Raw genomic sequence first — 26876 nt, 5'->3', positions numbered from 1 at the left:
TTTATTTAGGTAAGAAAAATAGGGAAGAGTGAATTGATATTTTGGTGAAAAATATTGGGAATAAAAATGTGGTTTTTGGCCTTTTGGTAGCTATTGGCAGAGTGGGTTCGGCTGAGATGGTGTTGGGTCTGGAATGGGCCAAATGGCTGGGATTGTTGTAGATGCTGAAGGCTTCGGAATGGGCCTGGGCTGGCGGAATGCTAAGGCCCGTGTTGAAGCTGGCGTTGCTGATGAAGATGGAGGCTAGGCAGCTCTTGCTGGACACGTGGCGGCATTGGGAAGACTTGCTGGAGAGGAACCGTGGTGCACGTGAAGGTGGAAAGCTGGTTATGATGGTATATGCTGAAGCTGGGAGGCGTGATGACTTGATGAAGACTGAAGACGAGGAAGTGGCATTGGGCCTGAGGTGGAGGAAGGCAGTACTTGGGCCTTTGAAAAATGCCATAATCTCCTTGTCTTTCTCACAAAATTATCACTTTTCTTTTCTTTATTTTCAAGCATAAAAATTTCCCTACAAAATAAATATAAAATAAATCATAATAAAAAAAATTCAATTATAAAATAAATCAAATTAATTCTTTGAAAATATTAATTATAACTTAATTTATATTTAACATTTAAGCTCAACATTACATCTTTTTACTCCTAACTTAACAATATTAATTTTAAATAATTTAAACTATAACATTTTACAATAATATAACTATAAAAATACACAAAAATCTATAAAATTAAAATAAACCTAATAAATTCAAAATTACTTAAAAAACTTAATAAATCAATTAAGAACTCAATAACTAAGCAACAATTAACACATAAAAAGTGGTAAAATAACTCTATTTTGTAGAGTTATCATTCAGGTGCCTACAATCATCGGTGTTGTGGCCACTGTCGTTTTGGAACCGACAAAACTTGGAAGGGTCTCGCTTACCCTTCTGGTGCTTTAACGGTTCCGGCTTATTCCAGGGGAGGCGAGCAGAGTTTGCTAGGAAAATGTTCTCCCTAGTGTGTGTGAGCTCGGTATAAGTCGTGTAGACCGGCTTAAATTTTTCTACGGACTTGTTCTTCTTTAGGTCGTGCTGGGCGCCCTCACTGCTCCCTTTTCTCTTACCTCCACCAAACTGGTTATTCTGTGTAACGGTTTGTGTCACTGCCACGACATCCGTTCCCACTCCAGCGGCCTGCTCAGGGGCCTGGCTGGTTCCTGCGGCTGATGCTCGCACCTCCTCCAGGTTGATCCATCCCTGGGCCCTATTGAGGAATTCGTTTACGGTGCTGACTCCCTTTCTCTATATCTCTTCCCAGAGTCCGCCTCCAACGAGGATCCCAGTCCTTAAGGTCATGAGCTTGGAGCTATCGTCTGCGTCCCTAGCTCGAGCAGCGACGTTCGCAAATCTTCTCAGGTAAGCCTTCAGAGGCTCGCCGGGCTGCTGCCTTACGTTCGCCAGGGTTTCGGCTTTGACGCGGGCAGCCTGAGAAGCTCGGAATGCTCTCTTGAAGTCGACAGAGAAGGTTTTCCATGAGCTGATGGATTGCTTTTTACTCTACTTGAACCATTGCCTGGCCGGCCCAGTCAAGGTGGAAGGAAATATTAAACATCTCAGCTCGGGACCGATGTTGTGGGCCATCATCAAAGTGTTGAACATACCCAGATGATCTGACGGGTCCCCGTCTCCATTGAACTTGGACAAGTGAGGCATACGGAAACCAGGTGGATATGCCGTTGCTGCTATGCTGGGGGCAAAGATTTCGAGTTCGTCCCCTAAATCATACTCATCTTTTTCTTTTTCCGACAAGAGCTTCCTCATCAGCTCCTCCATCTAAGCCAGACGCTGAAGGGTTTGGTCCTGACTTCCTTGGTTGTTTCAGGGCTGTTCTACAGCTCCAGTTCCATGGTATGTGTTAGGCGAGTTATTGTCCCTCCTATCTTGAGATAGGTTATACGGGACGTTCCTGCTGTCACGTACTTCGGACAGGCCTTCCCCTTGGCGAGCACGGCTGTCATTTCCAACTGGGTCTCCTCTCTGAGAGTTTAGACGATCTTGGAGGTCGCCCCTCGGGACGTCCTGAGGGCTTTGTGCCGAGCTCAGCCGATGGCGCAGGTCTCTGACGGACATGTCACTTCGACGACTTCCGGTCCAATTACTTCCATTCGAAAAGCTCGGAGCCCGCCGCTGGGGGCGAGGATCCAGGACTTCTCTGGGCGCCCGACTACTATGGGAAGGTCCGGCGGAAGAAGGATTTCTCCTGCTGCTCCCATGAGCTGGAATGTCTCGAACTGGATGGGGAGGAGATGGGTATCTTATCGGTGAAGGAGGATGCCTGACTGGGGACGCAATCCTAGTCCTGTCAGGGTGGATCAAGCTAGGTCGCGGTCGCTCCGCTCTACCATCCTCCACGTCCTGTGCTCGGCGATCTGAGCGGGGTGCAGGACGGCTGGTCGGGGCGGGCTGTCATCGCGAGCCCTCCCCGGATCTCCTTCGCGAGCTTCCTCGAGCCCTCCTGGGTGCGCTCGAGGGCGGAAGTGAGCTAGGAGTTGAGGTCCGGACCGATCGGCTCAGCTGCTGCTCGACCCTAGGAAGTTCCTCAAATGTGGTCTCCCGGTGGTGCGACGTGGGAGTAGAATTTGATGTTGGGGGTCTGACCGACTGACTGGGCCTGGGCCGGTTACCCCGGCGGGACTTATGAGTCTCGCCATGCCTCTTTCCGACGTTACGTCGGTTGTCAGAGGGGGTAATTGGGCCAAAAACTCTTGAATCTGCTGGTTTGCTTTCGCCAGCTGACTCCTCAACTGTGCATTTTCCATTTCCACCGCCGTGTAGAAATCTGGGTTCGGATTGGGTAGCCGGGGAGCCGAACTTCCAGTGTCGTCTTGGCCCACTGGCTACTTTCCCGGCCGTTGCTGACCCTCAGGGTTTTGATCATCGGACATGGCGGCATGGTGGGCCTCCTGCCCATCACGTTGGTCCGCCTCGTTACCATGTCTTGAGCGAGTAACTACCATGGTTGGGTATTTGCGATAGCACCAATCTAACAGCTCTCAATGAAAGCACCAAACTGTTGGCGCGGTTCTTCGACAACAGATAATTATATGAATAAGGAGAGGGATTAGTGCTAAACAATGAACCGTAATAGATGAATGATCTCCAAGGAAAATTATAACTCGAATACTTTTTTAGGTGGTTCAAAGGTTAAAATCCTTCTAGTCCACCAGCCAATATTATTGATATATCTCTGATATTCGTTACAGGGTATTTCTTTACAAATTAGAAGCCAACCTTTTGCAACTCCCAGGGTCTCCATATTTATAGGGAGAGGACACCTGGGTGTTGGCAAATGAGGTCATCCCGAGACCTTCTTACCCATCATGTCACTTCTGCGACATTCATGATTAATTCCTAAAACCTAACAATGAAGTGAGGTCTAATCAATAGGTAAGGGGGATAATGGGCCGCATGGCCCAAACCAGTCGTGGGGTGTTTGAACACGCACGTTTATGCTGCGTGTCCGAGAATTCAGGAATAGAGTAGACACGTGATGCCTGATATATGCACGTTTACATTGCGTGGTTGACTTTATAAAGAGTCGGAGGTGTCAGCTCAAGCTCGTATCCTGAGCTTGATATAGTCTCAGCCCGTGGTGTCCACAATGCTGACCCGATGCCTTAGTAATCTCACTAAACCTTTGGCTATCTTGAGCTAAAGAGGTAGAGACTCGTAACAACAGCTCCGGGTAGGTGGCTTCCACGTGGCTGATAGAATTAAGCCATTTTCGAGCTCGCTAATAACCCGTGGATATTTAGGGCGTACAATTTCATTTTGCACCTCTAATTGTTTGAATTGATTTCTGGTTTACATTTGAATTTCCAAATTTATTGCATTTGTGAGTCTTGGTGTTGAATCTATATTCAACACTTTTAAAATATGATCACTCTGAAATGCACATAATACATTATGTCCCAAATTTTCCAACAATGAACTTTCGTATTTATTTCACTTTATTAACGACATTTGCTAATCAATTTGATATAAGGAGACCACTCATCGACATCATTATAATACAGAAAATGGTTATTTGCGGCAATAATGCCTATGTAGTTAAGTTTATTGCACTTAAATGTTTATGTAAAAATTTTGGCGACAATAATGCCTACCGTTACGAATTTGGTGCAGACGTTGGTCCCTGGCAGTCAACTTTGATTAGGGACCAACGTGGTAGCCATGTGGCGGCACCTGATTTATTTTGATTTTAATAAAATATTATAAAAATAATATTTTTTTAAAAAAATTTAGTTAATTAAAATTTTAATTTAAAAATATAAAAATATATTAAAAAAAATTGATCTGATTATAAAAAAAAAAAGGTCTTCTACTCCAAAATTGCATCTTTCGGTGATCTCGGATTCAGTGTCTGCGGTCCACTCGTCAGACTATCCGTCGATGTCATGCTCGTCCTCACCCAAGCTGGCTTTTGCGTTAGCTACCTCATCTTCATCTCCAATACTCTAGCTTTCCTCTCCAACTATCAATTTCTGGGTCTGGGTGTTTCCCCAAAATCCCTCTTCCTCTTGGCTTGTTTCCCATTCCAGCTGGGTCTGAATTCGATTCCAACGCTAAACCATTTGGCCCCTCTAAGAATTTTCGCCGATGTGGTCGATCTCGGCGCCATGGGGGTGGTGATGGGGGAGGACGTGGTCATCTTTCTAAACCAAAGGCCAGCTTTTCAAGCCTTTGGGGGGCTTTCAGTTTTCTTTTATGGTCTGAGTGGCAGTCTACGCTTTCGAAGGGATTGTAATGATATTGCCATTGGAATCCGAAGCCAAAGACAAAGGCAAATTCGGCAAAGTGTTGGCACTATGCATGGCATTCATTGCTTTGTTGTACGACTCGTTTGGGGTGTTGGGTTGCTTTGCGTTTGGGGATGAAACCAAGGACATAGTCACCACCAACTTCGGGCAGGAACTGGTGAGCACTATGGTTCAGCTGGGGCTGTGCGTGAACCTGTTCTTCACCTTACCACTGATGATGAACCCGGTGTACGAAGTGATGGAGAGACGGTTCTGCGGCTCCACCTACTGCTTGTGGCTGAGGTGGGGACTGGTGTTGGTGGTGAGCTTGGGGGCTATGTATGTGCCCAACTTTGCTGACTTCTTATCTCTGGTGGGAACCTTTATTAAGTTTATGCATATCTATGTTTGTTTGTATATACCTGATGAAGATGATGATGATGAAATCTGAGTAAAACCATAGACCTCATAGAGCAAATAGCAGCCATAGAGTTGGACTCTCGCAACTACTCCCAAATAGCAGTGAATGACATCTGGCCACTCCCAGATGAGGTTTTGAAAAACTTGGTCTTTGAAGATTGTTGAACCAGAGAACCCAAAAGAGCATAGAGGGTTTGGGAGTAAACCCAAAAATTTAAACTGATTATAAAAAAAAAAATTGATGGGAATAGTGGGCTTTGTGGGAAGCCTTTGGGAAAGTGTGGTGGGTTGACTAAGAAGAGTCTTGCCATAATCATAGTTGCTGGGATTTTTGGTGTTGCAGTGCCGTTGTTGTTGGCTTTTGAGCTTTGGTGGTGGTACCATTTGACCGGAGCTTGTCGGGGGGGTCGAGACTCTACCCATGGTGTCGACCGGAGCTTGTCGCAAGGCAAGGGTCGGGGGGAGATGAGGTTGAAGAAGACCATGGGGTCGGGGCGAGGTTGAAGAAGACCTTTTTTTTTTATAATCAGATCAATTTTTTTAATATATTTTTATATTTTAAAATTAAAATTTTAATTAACTAAATTTTAAAAAAATATATTTTTATAATATTTTATTAAAATAAAAATAATTGGGCCAATCAGGTGCCGCCACATGGCTACCACATTGGTCCCTAATCAGAGTTGACGGCCAGGGACCACGTCTGCACTAAATTCGTAACGGTAGGCATTATTGTCGCCAAATTTTTTACATAAGCATTTAAGTGCAATAAACTTAACTACATAGGCATTATTGCCGCAAATAACCCTATAGACAAAGGTAGGTAAATAAACTCCATTGTGAAAATGCAAGTATGCTAGTAAAAAAATATCTCCAATGATGTGTTATGTGCCAAATTTGGCATAGTAAAAGCATTTCCAAGGAAGTGCTAAATTTATTATACAATATTATATTTTAACATCTTTGTAAAAATATAATTTTATTAGATGTGATAAAAATTGTGCCAAATTTGACTATATTTGACAATAGAACAATAGGGGAGAAAGATTTGAATGTAGTAATTTATTAAATATCATTGTGTTAAATATAATATTTGTTCATTTTTTATACACATAATTTAGATAATGCATTAAAGATGGTCTATATTCAATTGAGTATTAAATTGTAACTATATTCAATGTAGTGTATGCTAAGTACACAATTTTGAGCACAGAACTGCAGAATATAATAGGCTCTCATTTGGAACACAATGTCCTTTACCTTGTTATTTACCCGATTAAACATTACAACCTTTACTCTCTCCCATCATCTAAACGAGTGCACCTAGTCCCTACTATAAAAAATAATTAATAAATAAATAATTAGAGAATTAGCGTTCTCAGATTATTCAAGCAAATCCCACAAACTGTTCTCCGTACCAATAATTGACTCCTCAAACCTCAGTTGTTTTAAAAAATCCTCAAGGTTTAATCCTCGGTTGTCGAACTTGGAGACCTCAATCCTCAGCAAGTTTGGCTAGATTTTGTGAACAGAGTACCCTGCATCCTCTGATGTCATATTTTCCTTCCAATTCTCAAATTCAGATCCGCCAAACACAACTTGCTTGATTCCAACAAAGCTGTTACATGGGAAAGTAATAAAGGGATGAATAAGAACATTTAATTTCGGTTTGACTTACGGTAAACACACCAAATGAAATATCAAATAAATCATAAGAAGCTGAAATTAGTTAAAAAAAGATGAAGGTGAATCCTGAAATGAGCATTGCTTCTATGATCATTTGTTCCATCACAATCCTCTTGTATCTTGATTAAAAAACCATAAAATTACAAACTTGTATTGTCAATCAATTGATATAATGAAACAAAAATCTGTGCTCATCTCCATTGTAGAAACACATTACTGGTGACAAAGACAAAGTAAAAAAAGGTTGTCAAAGCTAGAGATAGAGAGGCATACTCGGAGCTTATCTGAGTCAATGCATTTATCAGCACATCCAAAATCAGTGACTCGCCGGTACCAATATCCACCCTGTCGAAAATTTTCATAAGATGTACGATAAAGAACTAAGGAATAAGTTATTAAAAAAAAAGTAATTGCAACATTTTGTAAATTCCATGCTTCATACCAGATACGTGCCAGGTTTTGTTGAATCTCAAGATCACCAATATTATAAAATGTAGTTGGCGTCACATTTGCTCCCTGAATAGCATCATAACTTGGTCTTTTCTCCAATGGAGATTGAGACAACTGCAAGAGTGGTGTTCAATTTTCAGAATCAATATGTTACAGAAATTTCCATTCGACTTGAAAAATAACAAGAATTCTTATACAGTACTATTTATTTGGTCTGCTACGAGCATGAAATGTTTTGCACAAGAATGATAAAGAGAAACATTACTTGCATATTCATGGAATTGCATCCGCCCAGGCGTCCAATGATGTGCCAAGCTCGAATGGACTGTAACACACCAAGACAATTAGGTTACATAACAATACTTTCAAGAGATGTAAAGCTACGTATAAGAGTAGTTTACTAACTTACATCACAAAGTAAGGATACATCTCTTTCCAAGGGAGCATTGTAAAATTCAAACCATATATATGAGTTGGAGAAATTAAACCTGTAGTTTCCATTAGAATACAAAATTAACAAAAACAGAACAGTGATCAACTCCATCAAATGCAAAAAAAAAAAAATAGACAATACGACATTGATATTGGATTCCAATCAAATCTACGCCATAATGATTTTCCCAAAAATCTGAAAATATCACGAATAACTTGCTAAGACATAACATAAAACCTACTTGTTGAATGTTACTTTCATGGGTATGGCTGTACCGGTCTTTGTATGCAAAATTTTATTCCTTTTCCTCCTCAACCTCTCTTCCATCTGCAAATTCAGTTAAACCCCATTTGAAGCCACTCAATTTTATTTCACAATAACAAGTAATGATACAGAATTTTACTTATAAAGCAAAAACTCATAATATATGGCTGATTATCAAATTAAGAAAGCTCAGAGCTTACTTTGGACTGCGCCTTTTCTGGGTTATCGAGACAACTCCCCAATATTTCAGCGAATTCAGGATCTCTGTCGTAATCCCTCTCTTCCCCTCTCCCTCTGAACCCACCACGAGTGGGGAATCCCTCTTCGTCTTCGAATTCATCTGCATCGTTGTAAGGACCTTCATCTCCGGCAATCACTCCCTGCAAGTTGTGGCTCACTTTGGCCACGTGCGGAGAAGCCTTGGAATGAACATAGCTACGGTGTCGGAGTTTAATGGTTGGAAATGACGCAGAGCAGTCGGAGTGGCGGGAGTTAAGGAGGAAGGGAAGCCCGGAGGCTTGAACAAAGGGTGCGCATGGGTGTAGGATAAGCATGGTTTCTCTCTGAGACACGTTTGAAGCCCGAGGGTTTTAGCCCTCTTTGGGTTTAAATTGCTGGTTTGGTTTGGTTTAGAAAAATTTTGAAACCAAACCGCTCATGCGGTTTTTTCAAGATGAAAAACCAAACCAAACCATTAAAATTAAAAAACCAAACCAAACTATTTGGTGCGATTTGAATTAGTTTTAACCATATAACTAAATTATTAAAATTTAAAACTTTTTTTATTATAAAATAATTAACTAAATAATTATATTTAAATAATAATAGTTTTAGCTTTACTTTTAAGACCATAAAAGTTTACAAGAAGCTTATTGTCTTTGTTGTTGCAAGTTTAAGTATTTTGAATCATTTTATAGAAGTGAGAAAAAAAAATGTTTACTTTCTAAACAATGTGGGACTTTACATTTCTTTTTTTTTAGTTTTGGAAACTTGTGCGTGTATTAAATACCACTAAAAACATATCCTAAACAATTAAATTGTTTGGCTTTGATGGTTTGGTAGACTTTATATTAACTTAAGTGTAGGGGTTCAAACCTTTGAACCATCATTTCTAAAAATTATTTTTTTAGAAAAAATCACGGTCTGGTCCGGTTTAATTGGTTTTAAAAAATTAGAAACCGTGACCAAACCATTAAATTTGAACGGTCCGGTTAAACCAAACCATCGAAAAACGGTTTCATTGGTTACGGTTTTTGGCGGTTTGGTGCGGTGCGTTTTGGTTCCAAACCGCGGTTTGCGGTTTATATGACTTTCAACTAAATCGTTATTTATTTTGTCAAAAAAAACAAATCGTTATTTTTTTTTTCTTTTTCATTCTTATTAATATATTCTTTCAAATATCCAATGTGCATATTTTTATTATTTCCTTTATACATTTTATTCTCTCTCTCCCTTTCCCATGTTGATTGCCTCCAGAGTATAGTTGGGCCAAACAAGTCCTTCAACAATGATCTCTCCCCATAACTTCGAGCCTCTTCCAAAGTATCCACACTCACTAAGCGCTCATCCTACAAACGTATCAACACCACAACCATCACTCCCGTCATCCCCAGAAACCACAACAAGCCTAGTCCCACTAAGTTGTTGTTGCCTCCACCGACAGCGATGTTGCATTGTCGTCTAAAGTGACGATTTCCCCTTGTGATCTAGCCATATTTTTATCCTCATTGCGTAATGAACCACATCATGGAAGGAAGAAAAAAGAATATACATGGCCCACCACCTGAATATTTATTAGATTTTATACATTATGATCATAATACCTTGATAAACTCATATACACTATATATTTGTGTTAGAATAAATAGTATTTTTGCCCCCTAACTATGACCATTATATGATCGTACCCCTCGAATAATTTACGATATTAAAAATTCCCCCCAAACTATGCACGTTATTGAAATATGAGACTTCTGTTAGATTTCGTCTTAGGTGGCTAACAGATTGATAATGTAGTATTTTGTCTCTTGATGTGGCAGTGTCATATGTAAAATAATTATAAATTTTGCCCCCAGAACTTTGACCACTAACAAATTGTACCATTTTTATTAAGACTAATTTAATTTTTTTTTCTATTTAAAAATGATAATTAAATCCTTAAAAAAATTTTAAAAATATATTTTAAAAGATTAACAAAATAAACAATACTAAAAGTTTCAAATTAATTAAATAAAATTAAAATACCCAAAAATTAAAAATCTAATTAATAGCAAATAACTTTTTTTTTACTTTTTCTTTTCTTTTAAATATAAAATAAATATATTTTAATATAAAAATTAAAAAATATATCCTAAAACAAAAAAATTCACCTTTGTCCTCCTCCTCTTAAATTCAAAATTTTATTTATTTATTTATTTAAGACTTTCGTCCACCTCTTTAATTAAAAGTTTTTTCTTTGTTTTAGTATTTATTTTAAATGTTCATTCTAAAATAGTTTTAATTAATATTGTAAAATAAAAAGTAAAAAAAAGTTATTTGTTGATAATTAAACTCTTTATTTATTAAGGATTTAATTATAATTTTTAAGAAAAAAACATGTATTTTTTTTATAAAAGGGGTATAATTTGGCAGTGGTCAAAGTTCGAGGGACAAAATTGATAATTATTCTACACATGACACTGCCACATCAAAAGACAAAATGCTACATCATCAATATGTTAGCCACATAAGAAGAAATCTAGCAGAAGACCCATATTTTAGTAACGTGCATAGTTCGGGGGAAATTTTTAACATCGCGAATCATTTAGGGGGCACGATTATACAGTGGTCATAGTTCAGGGGACAAAAATGCTATTTATTCTTTGTGTTATTATTACTTAGATTAATTTAAGAATCGTCATTATAAAGGGGTGTCATAGGAAAATTCTAAAATATGTCCATTACTGTCAAATATTATAGAGATAAATATATATATATATATATACCTAGCTATTTCCAAGGATTCTGTCAATTATTTTTGTTTTTGACTTAACATTCTTATTGGGTTGTTGCTTAGTGTTGTTTTAACATAAATTGCCTTTGTAAGTAATAATTAGTAACATAAAAATATATTTGGTATATTTTAAAGTTTCATGAGTTTGTATTTGAAGTTGCATATGAGTTTTTAAGTTGTCATGGTTGCATTGAGGTTGAATTGGGTTTTTTTATAAGTAGCTTTAACTTTCATGTGCTTTCATTTGAGGTTGCAATGGATTCCACAATGATGAAATTAGCATATGAGCTTTTAAGTTTTCATGGGGTTGCATTGAGTTTTTTAAAGTTGTTTTAGGTTGCATGGACTTGCATTTGAGGTTGCAGTGGTTTGCATAAGTTGTATAAAAATGAGATTTTTAAAGTTGTTTTTGGTTGCATGGAGTCGCATTAAGCTTGCATTTAAGTTGCATGACTTGCAACTCATTGGGTTGCATTGAGCTTGCATTTGAGGTTGTAATGAGTTGTATAAGAATGAAATTAGTATATGAGTTTTTTAAAGTTGCATTGGGTTACACGAGCTTAGATTTGAGGTTCATTGAGTTTACATTTGAGGTTGTAGAGAGTTGCATGAGTTGCATAAAGACGAAATTACTTTATGAGTTTTTAAGTTGTGGTGGGTTGCATTGAGTTGCATGAGCTTATATGAGAGTTGCATAGACTTATATTTGAGGTTGCATTGATTTTCATTTTAGGTTGCATTTGAGGTTCACCAATAAAATCAAAAGTTGGACTCTTGAAACAGTCAACATTATTATTATTTGTCTTAAGACAATGATAGCCATAAACTATCAAGTAAGAAAAGGCTAGCGCGCATAGAGAATAAATAAAAGAGAGACAAAAATCTAATTTGTGGAGAAGAAGAACTCTTGAAATGATTTTTGTTTATATTAAATGGATTTAGGTTAAGTATGCATCCAAAGGTTATGCGTACACCACAATCAATATATAAATATTGTCCTTATTAACATATGCAATATATACAAAAAAAAAATCAATAAAATAATTATAAATATGAGTGTTGTAGCATCCTAAATTTGTTAATAAGACTTAGGGTCTCGATTAGCATGCCTGAAGGACAATAATTGATATATTGTATTAATATGTGAATTTGATAAGTATGTGATTAGAAATGCATGTTTAGGTGAATTAAATATGCATGTGGGCCCCATTTGGTTGCTGGAGGCATGTTTGTAAATTTAGCCTGCTGATGGTATAAATGTAATATTTGTGTATGTATCAGCCTGGTTACCCCAGAACAGTTACGGTGAACCGGAAATTTAACTCGCTACCTGAGTTCTTTGGTTAAATACGTGCTTCTAGGTATTATTAACAGACTAAGGTGGAAAACCAATAAAAAAGAAAGGATATATTTTATTTAACACATAAAACTGTTCATGGACCCATAAAAAACATTTACAAGTTATTTACAATTCAAAATGGTCATTATAGTTTCAAGTTTACAAACCCGCCGACCTAAGCGGAAAAAATAGGGTGAACCTGTAACGCCCCAACTCCAGGGACTGCTACAGTGCACATTGCAAACAGTGTTAAACTCGCTAATCGAGTCATTTTGCCACAAATGTGTAACTAAGTATGATTAGTGGTTTAGGGATTAAAATTTTTGGTTAAGATATAACGTTTTATTAGAACGTTTGCTATATACATTGGGATCCCAAAAAAATATAATTTCAGAGTCTATTACAAGAAAATATTTACAACAGGCCGTTCTAAGCGGCAAAACAGGGTTTAACCCTAGTTCCTCTTTCAAACCTCGTCCAAGTATTGGTCGAGCAGCTGCATATGTACACGTCATCACCTAAGCCCTTCAACTCAAGGATGGTGCTTCATTTTGCCTTTATCTGCACCACAAAGCACCCGTGAGCCGAAGCCTAGCAAGAAAACTCATATGCTCATGAACAGTCATATCATGATAACAAATCATATCTGGCATGCCTAGCAAACATAGCTTTATTCAAGCATGCAAATGAATTCAAACAATGCTGGGGTATCCAGGATAAGAAATCCTGCCCTTCTGATTGGAGGACTATCAAGTCAATCCTAATTAGATGAGTGTTTCGACACTTGAGGTTCTGATATACCATACTGAGTGACCAACAAGCAAGTCACTACGGGGCTCAGCACCCAAAGCCATGCATATGATGATCAAAATGATCATACAGAGCTCATAGCTCTGATCAGATGAGTGAATATCACTTTGAGGTCTTGTTAAACCATAATGAGTGACTGCCAAACAAGTCACTATAGGGCTCAATGCCCATAGTCGTGTAACGACACCGTTACCTGGGCTTTCTTGCAATGGCTCTAACAGAATGAGTGACTGATGGGTAGTCACTAGCTTAAACAGAAGAGTGGCTACTAGGTAAGCCACTAGCCTTAACAGATGAGAGACTGATGGGTAAGTCTCTAACTTCACAGATGAGTGACTGATGGGTAAGTCACACAAGCGCTTATAATATTCATCGAACTTGAGGTCGGTCCGGCATTAATGCTCTTTGAGTCATCCAATGCAGATTTTCGATGAGATCTAATCTTTATTGGCTTGCGTTAAACACGCTAAGGCCGTCTTGACTTATGAGTCAGCACCGTGTGACCAGTGCCCAGTACCACCGCCAAACCTGATTAATGAGTCACAGCTTCACAGTTGATACTAACACCTTTGCCAATTCTGACCAATGAGTCAGTATCATGCACAAGTAAGCATTGCTACCAAACATATATCATATGTCAAACACCCAAAGATGGGGTATTCAGCATGCTTACTTAATAATTGCGAGCATAATAATGATCATGCACAAACACAGAGACTCAAGCTCTGACCAATTTCATATTCATCATTCATGGCATGCCCCAATCACATGTTTCTCGTGCATCGCATGCATCACACTTAATCATCCAGCATGCCTCAATAATAATTATATGCAAATGAGCAAGATTGCTAAGCATTCAATATGCTATCAATGTTTACATTTAAACATCCAACATGCATCAAACATAACCATGCATGTCACATATGGGGTGCAGTTTTCTTACCTTCGGTCTAAGCACAGGTTATTGACAAACGAGCCACAAGAACGATCCTGATTCCAAGCCTCTAGTGATAACCTAGTCACAACCACAAATGGTGATCCAATGAGTTCAGGTTCTAAAACCAATCCTTGAACTAAAACTTAGCCTCCAAGACATCAATCCTCATTAATCCGGGTAGTAGGAATGATCCCGATGCCTAAAACCATGTTTCCGGGGTCAAAACACGCAAACGGGCTCAAAAGTCTGCCTGAGCCGCGGCCCCTAGCACAACCTGAAGCAAGTGCCGTGGCGCCCAACACCAAGGGTCGCGGCGCCTAACAAGAACAAAACTAGGGCACCTGCTTCATCGAGCAAGGGTCGCGGCCCAACTTCAGGGCAGCCATTTTCCTTCGTTTTTAAGCTTTTAAAACCTCCCAAAAACATGTCTAAACATTCCCAAACCATCAAATCAAAGTTCCCAAACTTCCCAATGGTCCAAAACCCTCAAAACCTAAAGCTCAAACGAATCAAGAACTCAACGATTCACAAAATCCAATTCAAGCTTAAAACTTTTAAAAACTGAGAACTTAAAACTCGAATTACCTCTAATTGAGTTGTTTCCAACTAAAACCTCCGGCTAATAAGCTTCTAATTTTCCTTAGGATTGCTATGCCTCGATCCTCGCTTGAATCCAAGTCCTAGAACTCCAGATACTTTCGAAAACGTGATCAGAAGACGAAAATTGAACTTTTAGGAAGAGAGAACGTACAGAACGTTCTTTTTATTTCTTAAAAGATTACTTCAAGCTTAAGTAGCTTCCAATAAAACCTAGTGCTCAGGGTCCCGAAAACACCCCCGGGGACATTATAGTCAAAACTTCCAGAATTTCCCCCTGATCTTACTAACTCCCAATTTATCACCAAATATTAATTCTCATTACCCAATAACCCGGTAATGTTCTAAATACCCCTTGACTTACTCCAAGTCAAGCTTAAATCCCACTGTGACTTTCCCACTAGCTTACCTCCTAGGATTGTCTTGTGCTGGGTAGCCCTGGCATAACCAAATAATAACAAAGCACCACGCCCATTTCACATATATGCCAAAAATGCCCGAAATTGCCAAAATATGAAAATCACCCAAATAAATCACAAATGGGTTCACATGCATATTTAATACACCTAAACATGCATATTATCATTAAATAACATAATAAATCAATTATGACCCTCCCGACCTCCTAATCAAGGTCCTAAACCTTATTAGGAAATTTTGGGCATTACAGAACCCCCTAGTTCCTCTGAGAACTCCTTGGCCATGGTGACCAAGCGGCCGCATATGTACACATCACCATCTAAGCTCTCCACTCAAGGCTAGGTGAGCTTTTCTTTCCCTTTACCTGCACCACATAGCACCCATGAGCCAAAGCCCAGCAAGAAAACACAATATATCATGAATATAGTATCAACAATGATCATAATCATCATTCAGGACTTTCAGTCCAAAACAGATGAGTGACAGTCGTAAAAGTCACTAAGGTGTGTTCCGTTCCCTCTAGCCATGTGACGGTAGGGTCACCAGGGCTTTACAGATAAGTGATCCTTTCACTAGCTTAAACAGGATAGGTGCTTGATAACTAGTCACCAACATAACCTACCTCGTGACCATAGAGTCACAACCATGGGATTCTGCTCCCTAGCCACGTGAAAAGCTGTCACCTAGGACTTTGGCCCTGACTCTGAGTAACTAGTCATAAACTAGACAAGCACTTATAAGTTTCATCGACCTTAGGATCGGTCCAGCATTAATGCTGCTAGAGTCATTCAACGCTGATATCGATTAGATCTAATCTTTTATCAGCCCTGCGTTCAGGACGCTTATGTCGTTTTTGACTCTCAGGTCAGTAATATGCGACTAGTGTCGTCCCTGATTAATCAGTGCCATACATAAGTAAGCAAGATCTGCTAAGCATTTAATATGCAATAAATGTCCACATTTATCAACCAGCATGCCTCAACAACAATCATGCATGTCATATATGCATGGTGCAGTTTTCTTATCTCTGATTCGAGCGAGAATGAATAAAAGAACGACCATTGAGAACGATCTGACTTTTAGCACTTTAGCGGTCACCTAGTCATAACCAAATATGGGACACCATCAATAAAATGAACAACAAAGGTTCCCAAACCAAGATTTAGCCTCCAAGACATCAATCCCCACTAATCCAGGTAGTATGAACAATCCCGAGGCCTAAAACCAAGTTCCCGAGGTCAAAACACTCAAATGACCTCAAAACCACCCAAGAGTCGCGGCCCTAGCACCTTGAGCCGTGGCCGCCAGCCACATCAGGAGCAAGGGCTGTGACACCCCTTACTCAGGGCTGCAGCGCCCAGCACAGGCCAAACCCCACCAGCTGCTTCTTCGAGCTTGGGCCACGGCCCCCCACTCAGAACCAACCATGAACCAATTTCCTTCATCCCAAACCATCCAAAAACATACCTAAACACTTCCAAATCCAAAAATCAAAGTTCCCAACTCCCAAATAATCCAAAACCATCAAATCATGAGGCTCAAACGAACCAAAAATTCAACGATTCACAAAATCCAATTCAACGCTTAGGAACTCTAAGAACTCAAAACTTAAAACTCAGATTACCTTTGATTGGATTTTTTCTCGCCAAATCCTTCGGTCAAGAAGCTTCTAATCTTTCCTAAGATCTCTATGCCTCGATCCTCGTTTGATTCCGATTCCTAGAACTCGAGATTTCTTCGAAAATGCCTCAAACGGTAAAATGAACTAACGGAAAAAGAGAAAGTATTTTCTAACGTACGGTTCTATCTGACAAGCTACTTCAAACTTAAGTAAACTCAAATAAAACCTAGTGCTCGGGGTCCCAAAAACACCCCCGGGGACATTATAGTCAAAACTCCCAGAATTTCCTCATGATCTCAATACTCCCAATTTATCATCAAACAAACATTCACATACCCAATATTCCAATAAATGACCCCGTTATGACAATACCGCTAATTCACAATATAAGACCGTCTCATGCCGAATAACTCGAATATATTCCTATAATAATGGGATCTCATCCATAACTCACAATATGCACCAAAATACACAAATATGCCCTCAACATGCCAAATTACCAAAACACCCTAATAATCAAATGTGGACCCATATGCATGCATATAACATCATATTATAATATAATTCACATAAACATGCACATTATCATTTAATGGCATAATTAAACAATTATGGCCCTCCCGGCCTACTAATCTAGCCATTAAACCGCATTAGGGATTTCAGGGCATTACAGTGTATATTGTGATTGACACCACGTGTGAGTGGTGATATAATTGTGATGCACGATCCGAGACGGTCCTAGGGAGCAGTTTAGCTGGGAAGTCACAACGGGGTCAAATACCCAGTTCGGGAGGAGCTTAGGGGTATTTTGGGAATATAACTTGTGTTCAGAAATTATTGAGCAATGATTAGTAACTTATCAATGATTTGGTATGTCGGGATTAAATAGGGATTTATAGAAATACTTGAGGACTTAACGGGATTTGGGTAAAATGACGGAATACGAATTTTATTAGGGGAAAGGGCAAAATGGTAATTTGGCCTTAGGAGTAGATAGACTTGGCTGAGGAGAAGTCATTCACGCTACTTACACTTAGGCATATATCTTAATTTTCTGTTGGAAGTCTAGAGAAAATCAAAAGCTAGGAAAGGAATGAGAAGAAGAGTTGATCTTCTTTGGGGTCAAGGAAGGAACTCAAGGCTGGACTTGGGAACAAGTGAAGTTGGGGCAACTAGAGTCAAGCATAGGCCAAGATTAATTCAGAGGTAAGGTTTCATCTCTGATTTTGAGTCTCCTTACTTGTTCTTGAGAGTTTGGGGTTGAATGTTGAAAATTGGATTTGTGGCTTAATGATTGTGAGGATTCAGCTTGGGAATCAAAGGATTTAAGCTTCGAATTGGACTTGAAAGTAGCTCAAGGTCGAATTCCTGCTTGAGGTAAGAATTCCATGCATTTCTGAAGTTTATATTCTGATGTGGTTTAAGTTTTCTGGGGTGTGGTTTAAGCTTTGTGAAGGGTGGTTTAAGTTTTATAAAGTTTTAAACCACTAGGTGATTTTTGGGTTTGATTGAGTGTTTGAGTTTGTTGTTGTTGTTTCTGAGTTGCTATACTGTTTATTTGAGGTTTTTAGACTGAATTGGGATTTGGGTGTACCTTGGTGGTGATTTGGATGAATTTTGGCTGAGTTCGCGTATGAACGACACGGAAGAATAGGGTCGCAACGCTGGGTTGAATCAGGACAGGGGAGCCCTGCTGGGCGCTGCGGCCCCTATAGGGCTATGCCGCGGCACTAAGCCATTTTCAGGATATGGGATTTTGTGTTTTTAGGGTTTTGGCTCAGAAGGCTCGGGGGATGCTTTCGCTACCTTGTGTGGGGAAACGGGAAGTCTCGAGAGCACAGGATTGGTTCTGGGGTACAATTATGAATTGGTTAGTAACGAGAGTGTTATGTATGTGTTGTGACTAGGTTTTCATCAAGGCTTGGGTTAGAGGACTGTGCTCGGGATTTCGGTGCTCAAGAAGCTCGGGACACAAGTAAGAAAACTGTTGTGGCCCTATAGTTTGTATTGCAGGGCTCGACCCCATGTGATTGTGATGCAGGGCGTAGCCCCATTGATTATGTTTATGTATGTTTAAGTATTTGTTAAATTATGCTATGTGTGCATATTGTGAATGAACAACAAGAGCTGGGAACGGTGAAGGCTGAGAACGATGAGGGCCAGGAACGGCAAAGGCCGAGAATGGCAAGGCCGAGTACGGCAAGGGGTCGGGAGCAGCGTTAAGCACGCAAAGTGCGAGTTGCCAGGGTGAGACCCCCATTGGATACCTGGGATATCCTCACGGTGTAGACCGCGAACCCAGGGCCTGGTAAATCGCCTGGGACGGCATGGCCGTTATGTGTTTAGCCTGTTGGCAATTTTATTATATGTTGATTGTTAGTTATGCATATGTTGATTGCTTGTGTGGACTTTTCTTGCTGGGCTTCGGCTCACGGGTGCTCTATGGTGCAGGTAAGGGCAAGGGAAAGGTCGATCAACCATGAGTACGGAGAGCGTGAATCGACGTGTACATGTTTGGCCTGCCTGGCTGCCACAGCCAAAGGTATTTTTGGGAGATGTTTGTATTAAACCTAATTTTGTCGTTTAGTCGAATTTAATCATATTTTTGAGTTGTAAATATTTCTAAACAGTATTTTGGGATCCCGAATGTTCAACGCTTTATAATTTTCAATGAATGATTACATTTTCAAATTATGTGACTTTTATTACAGTTTAGCTACACTTTTGACCTAAATCCTCGATTAGCGAGTTAATTGCACGTTTTAGACTCACTTAGTAACGGCTCTAAGGAAGTAGGACGTTACAAGTACTGTAGTGGAGACTGTATATTTGCAAAAGAAAGCTGAAAAGTTATATAAAAATAAAACCAATTTTTAAACATCGGATAAATGAACAAAAAGATTTATATATATGTATTAATAAAAAAAATCTCAATTTTAAAACACTTTATTATTATAAAGGGAAATTTAAGTTCATATATTTTAAAATTCCCCATATTTTTTTACAAATTAAAATTCCCCATATTGATTTTTTTTTAAAATAAATACCCCATATCGATCAAATATGTTTAAGTTACAAATTATTTGAATACTATGCTTGTAAAATAAATTTAAACCAAATAGTCCATCACAAAAAATTTCATTTCCTTCTCTCTTATCTTTCTTTCTCACTAAAACAATAACGAGGAGTGCTGAGTAAACTCTCTAGCCCACTATCTTTTGCACTCTCTTTAATTTGATGGCATGTGTCATCTTTTAAACAATGTCTATTTTTGTAAAATAATTAGTCATGATTATGCTACTATAATTAATTCACCCAACTTAATTTTTGTATTTATATTAGAAAAACAAATAATTAGCTCTTTTTTTTCTTTAAATAATTATCCAGTTATTAGCACTCGACTATGTATACAATGATTCTTTTTTAGGGTAGTATATGTTAGGTTTTATGCCCTTATAAAATCATGTCGGACATGTAACATGATTTTATATTGCCAATAAAAGAAGTAGAAATCATATAGTTTGATAAATGTGTTGCTTGCTTGTTTTATTACACAATTATTTGAATAATACAAACATTTATAAAATCCTGAACATATAAACAATTACAATTATAGTGACTATGTCACAGTGGATTATAATTGTAATTATATGTTCAAAAGAACGAGTCCTAAGATTAAGTCAGTGCATTGAATTTTACTGATCTGGTAATCTACGATATGATCTACTTACACATTCAGGATGTGATGTCTTATCCAATGCATTGACTAAGTAGATAAGAACGGATATATTTTGTTACATTGGACTGGACCGATATTGATTATTGATAAGATAAGTAAGTATCGTTATTATCTAATCTAATTATATCACAATGTTGACGATAAGTCAACTCAATCTTAATTCTGAGTGATTAATATTCTACTAATTGTATTATTCAAGTCTTTTGGTTTGTTCGTTATGAACTTACCCCACAGTTTAGCTTATACTTACATATTGGAGATTTGGTAGTATAATTGAGTGGTAGTATTTATCATAGACATGAAATCTATAGCTTCTGTTTAAGAAGTGAAATGATGATTTCATTATAGCTTGGTTCAAGTGTTAAATGATAGAGTAATCATTTTTGTAATTAAGTTTACAGAAATATCATTTACAAGGAACTTAGTGGGAGTTAAAGGATAAAATACCAACGAGGGGTAAAACGATAATTTGCACCAATTTCATTAGTAGATCATCTATTGATGATTGAATGACGGTTATGGTTATAACAATGGATAACGCATTTACATTTGGTATAAAACGTTCTATGAATTCAAGAGTGCAATTCTGAGTCTATAGTGGAGCCACGAGTAATTATAAGGTAGTGAATTTATTTGTTATAAATAAACTCACGGTAACTTATTGGAGCATGAGTTCATGGATCCATGATCCCAATGTCATCTCTTATCAAAATGAACCTAGTAGTCATGAATAATTAACTAAATTATTAATTATAAAAATAACATATTTACTAGTTCAATGGAAATAAATAATGTTAAATTATTTATTGATATTTTGTGAGAAAATAAATAAAAGAAAATTTGAGGTTCTTATTGCAAAGTCTCAAAAAGAGAATATTATAACTAATTAGGACAATTTTGTTAATATTGATAAATTGGTATTAATAATAATAAAATGAATTAAATAAATGTCAAAATTATAATTGGTTAATTTTGATAAGTATTTAATTAATTATAATTATTAAATAAAATGAGTAATTAAAACCTATTTTATGTCCTAACTAATTTCCTATATATACTAGTCTTATAGAATACATTAAAAAATATGAATTTGATAAGGTAAAAATTCACTACTAATATTATATATCTAGTCGTCCATTCTCTCTAGGAATTCTCTTCTCATGTGTTGAGACTTGCCCACACAAACACTAGGTTGTTTTAGAGAAAGACTTGGAAGACCGTGACCTTATTTCAAAGCAGTTTGGATTCCTTGCAATACTTAGCATTCGGCAAAGACAAAATGTTAGGGAATCCAAATGGTGTATCCATTGTTCTGCTACGCATCTCGTAAGTATTCTAATGATTTTTTTTATTGTATTTACGTATCTTTGTAATATTCACATGCTTATATAATTTTATGTTTTTAAATATGTATATTATTTTGAATATATATTTATAAAGAACATATATATAGATCGAGATCCTACAATTTCAATGAAAGATATAATTACATTCAGTAAATAATTTCGCTATTTGGAGAGAAGGGCTACATGATTCCGCCAGTAAAAAAAAAATTAAACATCGTAGTATTTCCTATTTTTAAAAAAATTTCTACAGGTAATTGATTTTGATTTTGTTAGGGAAATTTTACACTGTATGTTCAATAACATACTTAATTTTTTTAAAATGCCAACATAACATACTCTCCCAAACATATGTCATTTTTAAATTTTTGGACAAAAACACCCCTACCATTAACCGAGCAGACCCCTCACATTCTCTCTTCCCAGCCAAACTCTTCCCAGCCAACCTCTCTCATTTCTCTCTCATTATTTTCTCTCAACCGAGCTCACATTCTCACCATCTCTCTCAGGCGAAGCTCTCTCTCTCCTCACAGTCGCCGTCGCCACCTTCTTCTCCATGGCTGGCCACGGTAAGGTAAGACAGTTGTCATGTGGTTTTTTTTTTTTTTTAAATTGAATCGTAATGTATAAATCAATGCAATGGGTTTGATTGTTAATATTTATTTTGCAAAAATATAGCTTAAAATGGGTTTGATTCTATGTGCATCATTTTGGAAGATTATGTTTAAATTCTGCAAAAATTTTGTGGGTCGATGTTCATTTGATTTCACATCGATGCCATTTCGATGCTTCATCGATGGTAATTCGATCACATACAGTGCATGTGCAGATTTTTAAAATATTGAAAAGTTGTTCATCAATGCTCAATCGATGCTCCATCGATAGTATTTCGATGGACCAGTAAATAAAGGCGATAGTCCATCGATGCGCAATCGATGGTATATCGATGTCATGTCGATGCTTGCATAATCGATGGTATATCGATGCCACATCGATGACATTTCGATGCATAATCTATGCGTAATCGATTGTATATCGATGTCACATCGATGCCATATCGATGCTGAACCAAATCAACATATATGGCATCGATTCAACATCGATATTACATAAGAAATAACATCTAAATTAGATGTTCGCCTCAGCATTGACATTCCATCGATGTACCATCGAAATGGCATCGATGTACCATCAAAATGCCATCGATGTATCATTGATGCTGATGGTTGCCATCTGTTTGCGATTCCATTTTGATGGTATATCGATGTCATTTCGATGTCATATCAATGCTGAACCAAATCAACATATATGACATCGATTCCATGCTCCATCGATGCTATTTCGATGGTATATCGATACTATTTCGATCACAACAACAGATTGATTATTTTTTTGTAAATTCAACTAATTCTCTTTGCTTTTTTTGATATTCTGCAGACGCCACCCAAACGTATCCCACCGCTTGAGATCCTTATGGAGGATCATTATGTCGGCCGTATGACCTATAGGGGTTCTGGGAGGTTAACAAAAATGAAGAAAATATTTGAGGAGCATGGATTGTTGGGGAGGGTGAATGAGTCTGTTTTTGGACCATTCTTCACAGCCCGGCATTGGTGCACACACTGCTTTTGCAGAAGGTCAAGTCTCCGCGTGGCGATGAGGTGCACTTCTTGATGGGCCCAAACTTATGTAAGTTTGGGGTGCACGAGTTTGCCATTATCACCGGCCTAAGCTGCTCCTGCCCACCACTTGTCGTTGACATTGAACCTCACATTACTTCCTCCCGCCTAGTTGATACATATTTCAGTGTGGAACCCGAGAAAGACATTCAGTTCAATATGTTGGAACGAGCTTTTAGTATGTGCGATGTACCTGATGATTTGTACAAGCTCAGTTTGGTTTACTTTGTGGAGGGGATCCTATTGGGCGCTGAGAACGACAATGCTATTTGGCGAGATTCATTGTCGATGGTCGAGGATTTAGATTATTTTGAGAAGTATCTATGGGGATCCCTTTCATTCGATACAACTGTGAAACAATTCAATAAAGATATGAAAGCAATTGGTGCTACAATACCAGGTAAGAAGGCGAAGAAGATCACTGAGGTGGAGTCTTCTAAGGGTGTTAAGGTGGAGGCAAAGTACACTTGCAAGGGGTATCCGCCAGCCTTGCAATATTGGGCATACGAGACGATTCTTGATTTACATAAGGAACATGCCAAGCCCTGTGGATTCAAGTTCCCTAGGATGCTACAGTGGGAGAGCATAGGCCGGCCGAAGCATTTGCATTTGAAGGATGTACTTGCGAGGAGATATGTAAGTTATATTACATTTAAATAATTCAAGAACTTTTGAATTATACTAATCAACTTATGTCGTTTCTAATTTGATTATTTTGTTTCCATTACAGTTGTCATGCATTTCTATCCTAAGGCCTCGACCAAATGAGTGAGACTTTTTCAATGCCATATATCCGAGGACAGAGGGGGATGCTCCTAGGTATGCGATGCTACAGAATATGATCCAGCCTGCACCAGAGGATGGAAGACCTTACGATCCTGAGGCAAAGGCTGCTGCGGTGGCTAAGATAGCCGTGGAGGCTGGCATATTTGTGAAGGATGCCCCGATAGAGACTGCTCCAGATACTAGTACAGAACCTACTTATGCTCCTACTCCTGGGGCTTATGAGGAGGTGTTGGGTGAGATGGCCAGACTATCAGGTGCAGTGGACGAGGTTAAGGCCACTCTAGGTATCGTCCTTAAAAATCAAGAAGTCATATTAGAGAAGCTGGCAACACTAGGTGGTATACCTGCTCCTGCACATACTCATGCACCTACTCCAACAGAGGATGTAGAGTATGACATTCTCCCCTCATGTTACGAGCCTTCTGTTGGAGAAGCCACACCTTCTCAACCAGTGCAGACAGTCTTAGGTACAACTAATCCATGATTTTTTTTTTTTTTTTTTTAAAGAGATTAGATACTAATTGCTCCTTTACAGGTAAGCGCACTAGACAGAGACCAGTAAGGTACGAGGACTATACTCCAGCAGCCAAGAAACCAAAGTTCAAGGACCCAGTTACGATCCTTCCTTTAAAGGTGTTTGATCAAGATATGTTGACAACTTTTAACCGATGGGTACTCGGTGAGATTGACAACAGTAGACCGAGGAAGTTGGAATGTTGTGATGGGACCCCTGTTTGGTTCTTGAAGTTGAAGGTGGCAAAAGAATGGTTGGCAGAAACTGTAAGTCTCTTATGTTTGTTAGAACATTTATCTCATTTTAACAATCCACTATTCTTTAACGTTACTCTATTTATTTGTAGCATCTCGACGCTGCAAATTATCTTATACGAAGACGTCTTTTTGAGTTGCCGAAGACGTACCCCGTGAAAGCCACCGTACTCGATTCATCATTTGCACAATATATTTATGCTAGATGTGATGAATTCAAGAAAAATGGTAGGACTTACCAATGAGACTCGGACATTCTTGATTTCTTGAAAGGAGATGCCAAAAAATACAAGACGCCTTGGGGTGATTGCAACGAGGTCTACTTCCACTAATGCATGGAAAATCGGCACTGGGTCCTTTGCGAAATAAATTTCGCTGATTGGATGATCACTGTATTTGACTTAGATCATTCCAACTTTAGCCATAATAAGTTGTCTGAGTTGATCAAGCCTTGGACTAGGATGCTTCCATCTTTACTCAACGCTTCTGGTATGTTTAAAGGACACCCCAAAGTTGAAAATAGCTAGACCGAAGATCACCGTTCTAAACTTTGATTGGCGGTGCATGTCCACTGATATTGTCCCACAGTCTAGAACCAGGTAGACGTACTAAATTCAGATTTTCATAACACTGTTCTCCTTTAATTTTCAATACACTCACAATCAAGATTTCTTGGTTTCAGCAAAGATTGCGGTGTATTCGCCATCAAACACTTGGAGTTTATTCTTGGAGACATTCCCTTATCATATGCCATCGAGGACAACATTCACTTCAGGGATAAATTATGCATCGACATTTTTTATGAGAATGTGTACCCTTGATGTTAGAACATTTATTTTGATTTCGATGACACACAATAGTATATTTCTCCTTAGTTTTGTATATAAAAAATGTCATTTCGAGTAACAAAGTCCATTAATACACAAATAAAAAGAGTAACAAAGATCATTAGTACCCAAATAAAAAGTTTAACATTGATGCCATAAATTTCAAACATGAACTTTACAAGTTGCTCTATTATGGCCTAGACCTCCACAAGTGCTGCACTTGCGTTGTACAACCAATTTATCTACATTGGAAGGATGGCGTTTCATCTTAGGCCTACCTTGTTTCTTCTTTGGACGACCAACCGGGTTTTTCTGCGTAGGTGTTCTCACATTTATTGTCATAATGTCATGTGGAACAATCCACTCTTCCACATTACCAGTAGGATATATATAGATTCTGTGTAAGAGGACCTCCATGTCTCAATTTTATAGTAATCTGAACACAACGAATAAATGTTCACCCCTCGCTTAAGGGATCCAGATAGTGCATGAGCACAGGGGAGACCAATAATCTGAAACACGCCACATGTGCATGTCTTATTCAGGAGGTCGACTTCACCATTCAGCTCACCATCTAACACATGGAACTCATGCCTCCCTATTGCATAAGGAATCAAGAATCGAGCTTTCTCAGCCATATCCACCAAATTTTTCTCATAGGTCGATGCAAGTGTAACGCCCTGGTTACCCCAGAACCATTACGGTGAACCAGAAATTTGACCCGCTACCCGAGTCCTTTGGTTAAGAACGTGTTCTAAGTGTTATTAACAGGCTAAGGTGAAAAACAACAAAAAAAGAAAGGATATATTTTATTATTTACATAAAACTGTTCATGGGCCCACAAGAACATTTACAAGTTATTTACAACTCAAAAATGTCATTATTGTTTCAAAATTACAAGCTCGCCGACCTAAGCGGCAAAAATAGGGTAAACCCCCTAGTTCCACTGAGAAACTCCTTGGCCGTGGTGGTCAAGCGG

At 38.4% G+C, this 26876-nt stretch overlaps 1 protein-coding gene and 1 pseudogene across 1 annotated transcript; one reads left to right on the top strand and one right to left on the bottom strand.

The window, feature by feature from the left end:
- The first annotated feature begins 236 nt into the window (after positions 1–236).
- On the top strand, positions 237–5301 carry LOC133795380 (amino acid transporter AVT3B-like; annotated as a pseudogene).
- A 1055-nt stretch (positions 5302–6356) lies between these two features.
- On the bottom strand, positions 6357–8659 carry LOC133797167 (uncharacterized). Its single transcript, XM_062234988.1, has 7 exons — positions 8240–8659; positions 8017–8102; positions 7752–7830; positions 7608–7667; positions 7335–7456; positions 7166–7237; positions 6357–6824 (listed from the first exon to the last, which is right to left on the bottom strand). Exons 1-7 carry the CDS (start codon positions 8591–8593, stop codon positions 6722–6724), a joined length of 876 nt encoding a protein of 291 aa, XP_062090972.1. The 5' UTR covers positions 8594–8659; the 3' UTR covers positions 6357–6721.
- Between the last annotated feature and the right edge of the window lie 18217 nt (positions 8660–26876).

This window comes from Humulus lupulus, chromosome 8, assembly GCF_963169125.1.
Source record: "Humulus lupulus chromosome 8, drHumLupu1.1, whole genome shotgun sequence".
Lineage (NCBI taxonomy): Eukaryota > Viridiplantae > Streptophyta > Magnoliopsida > Rosales > Cannabaceae > Humulus > Humulus lupulus.
The sequence above is the reverse complement of the archived record's forward strand: the minus strand, read 5'-3'. Positions and strand labels throughout refer to the sequence as shown.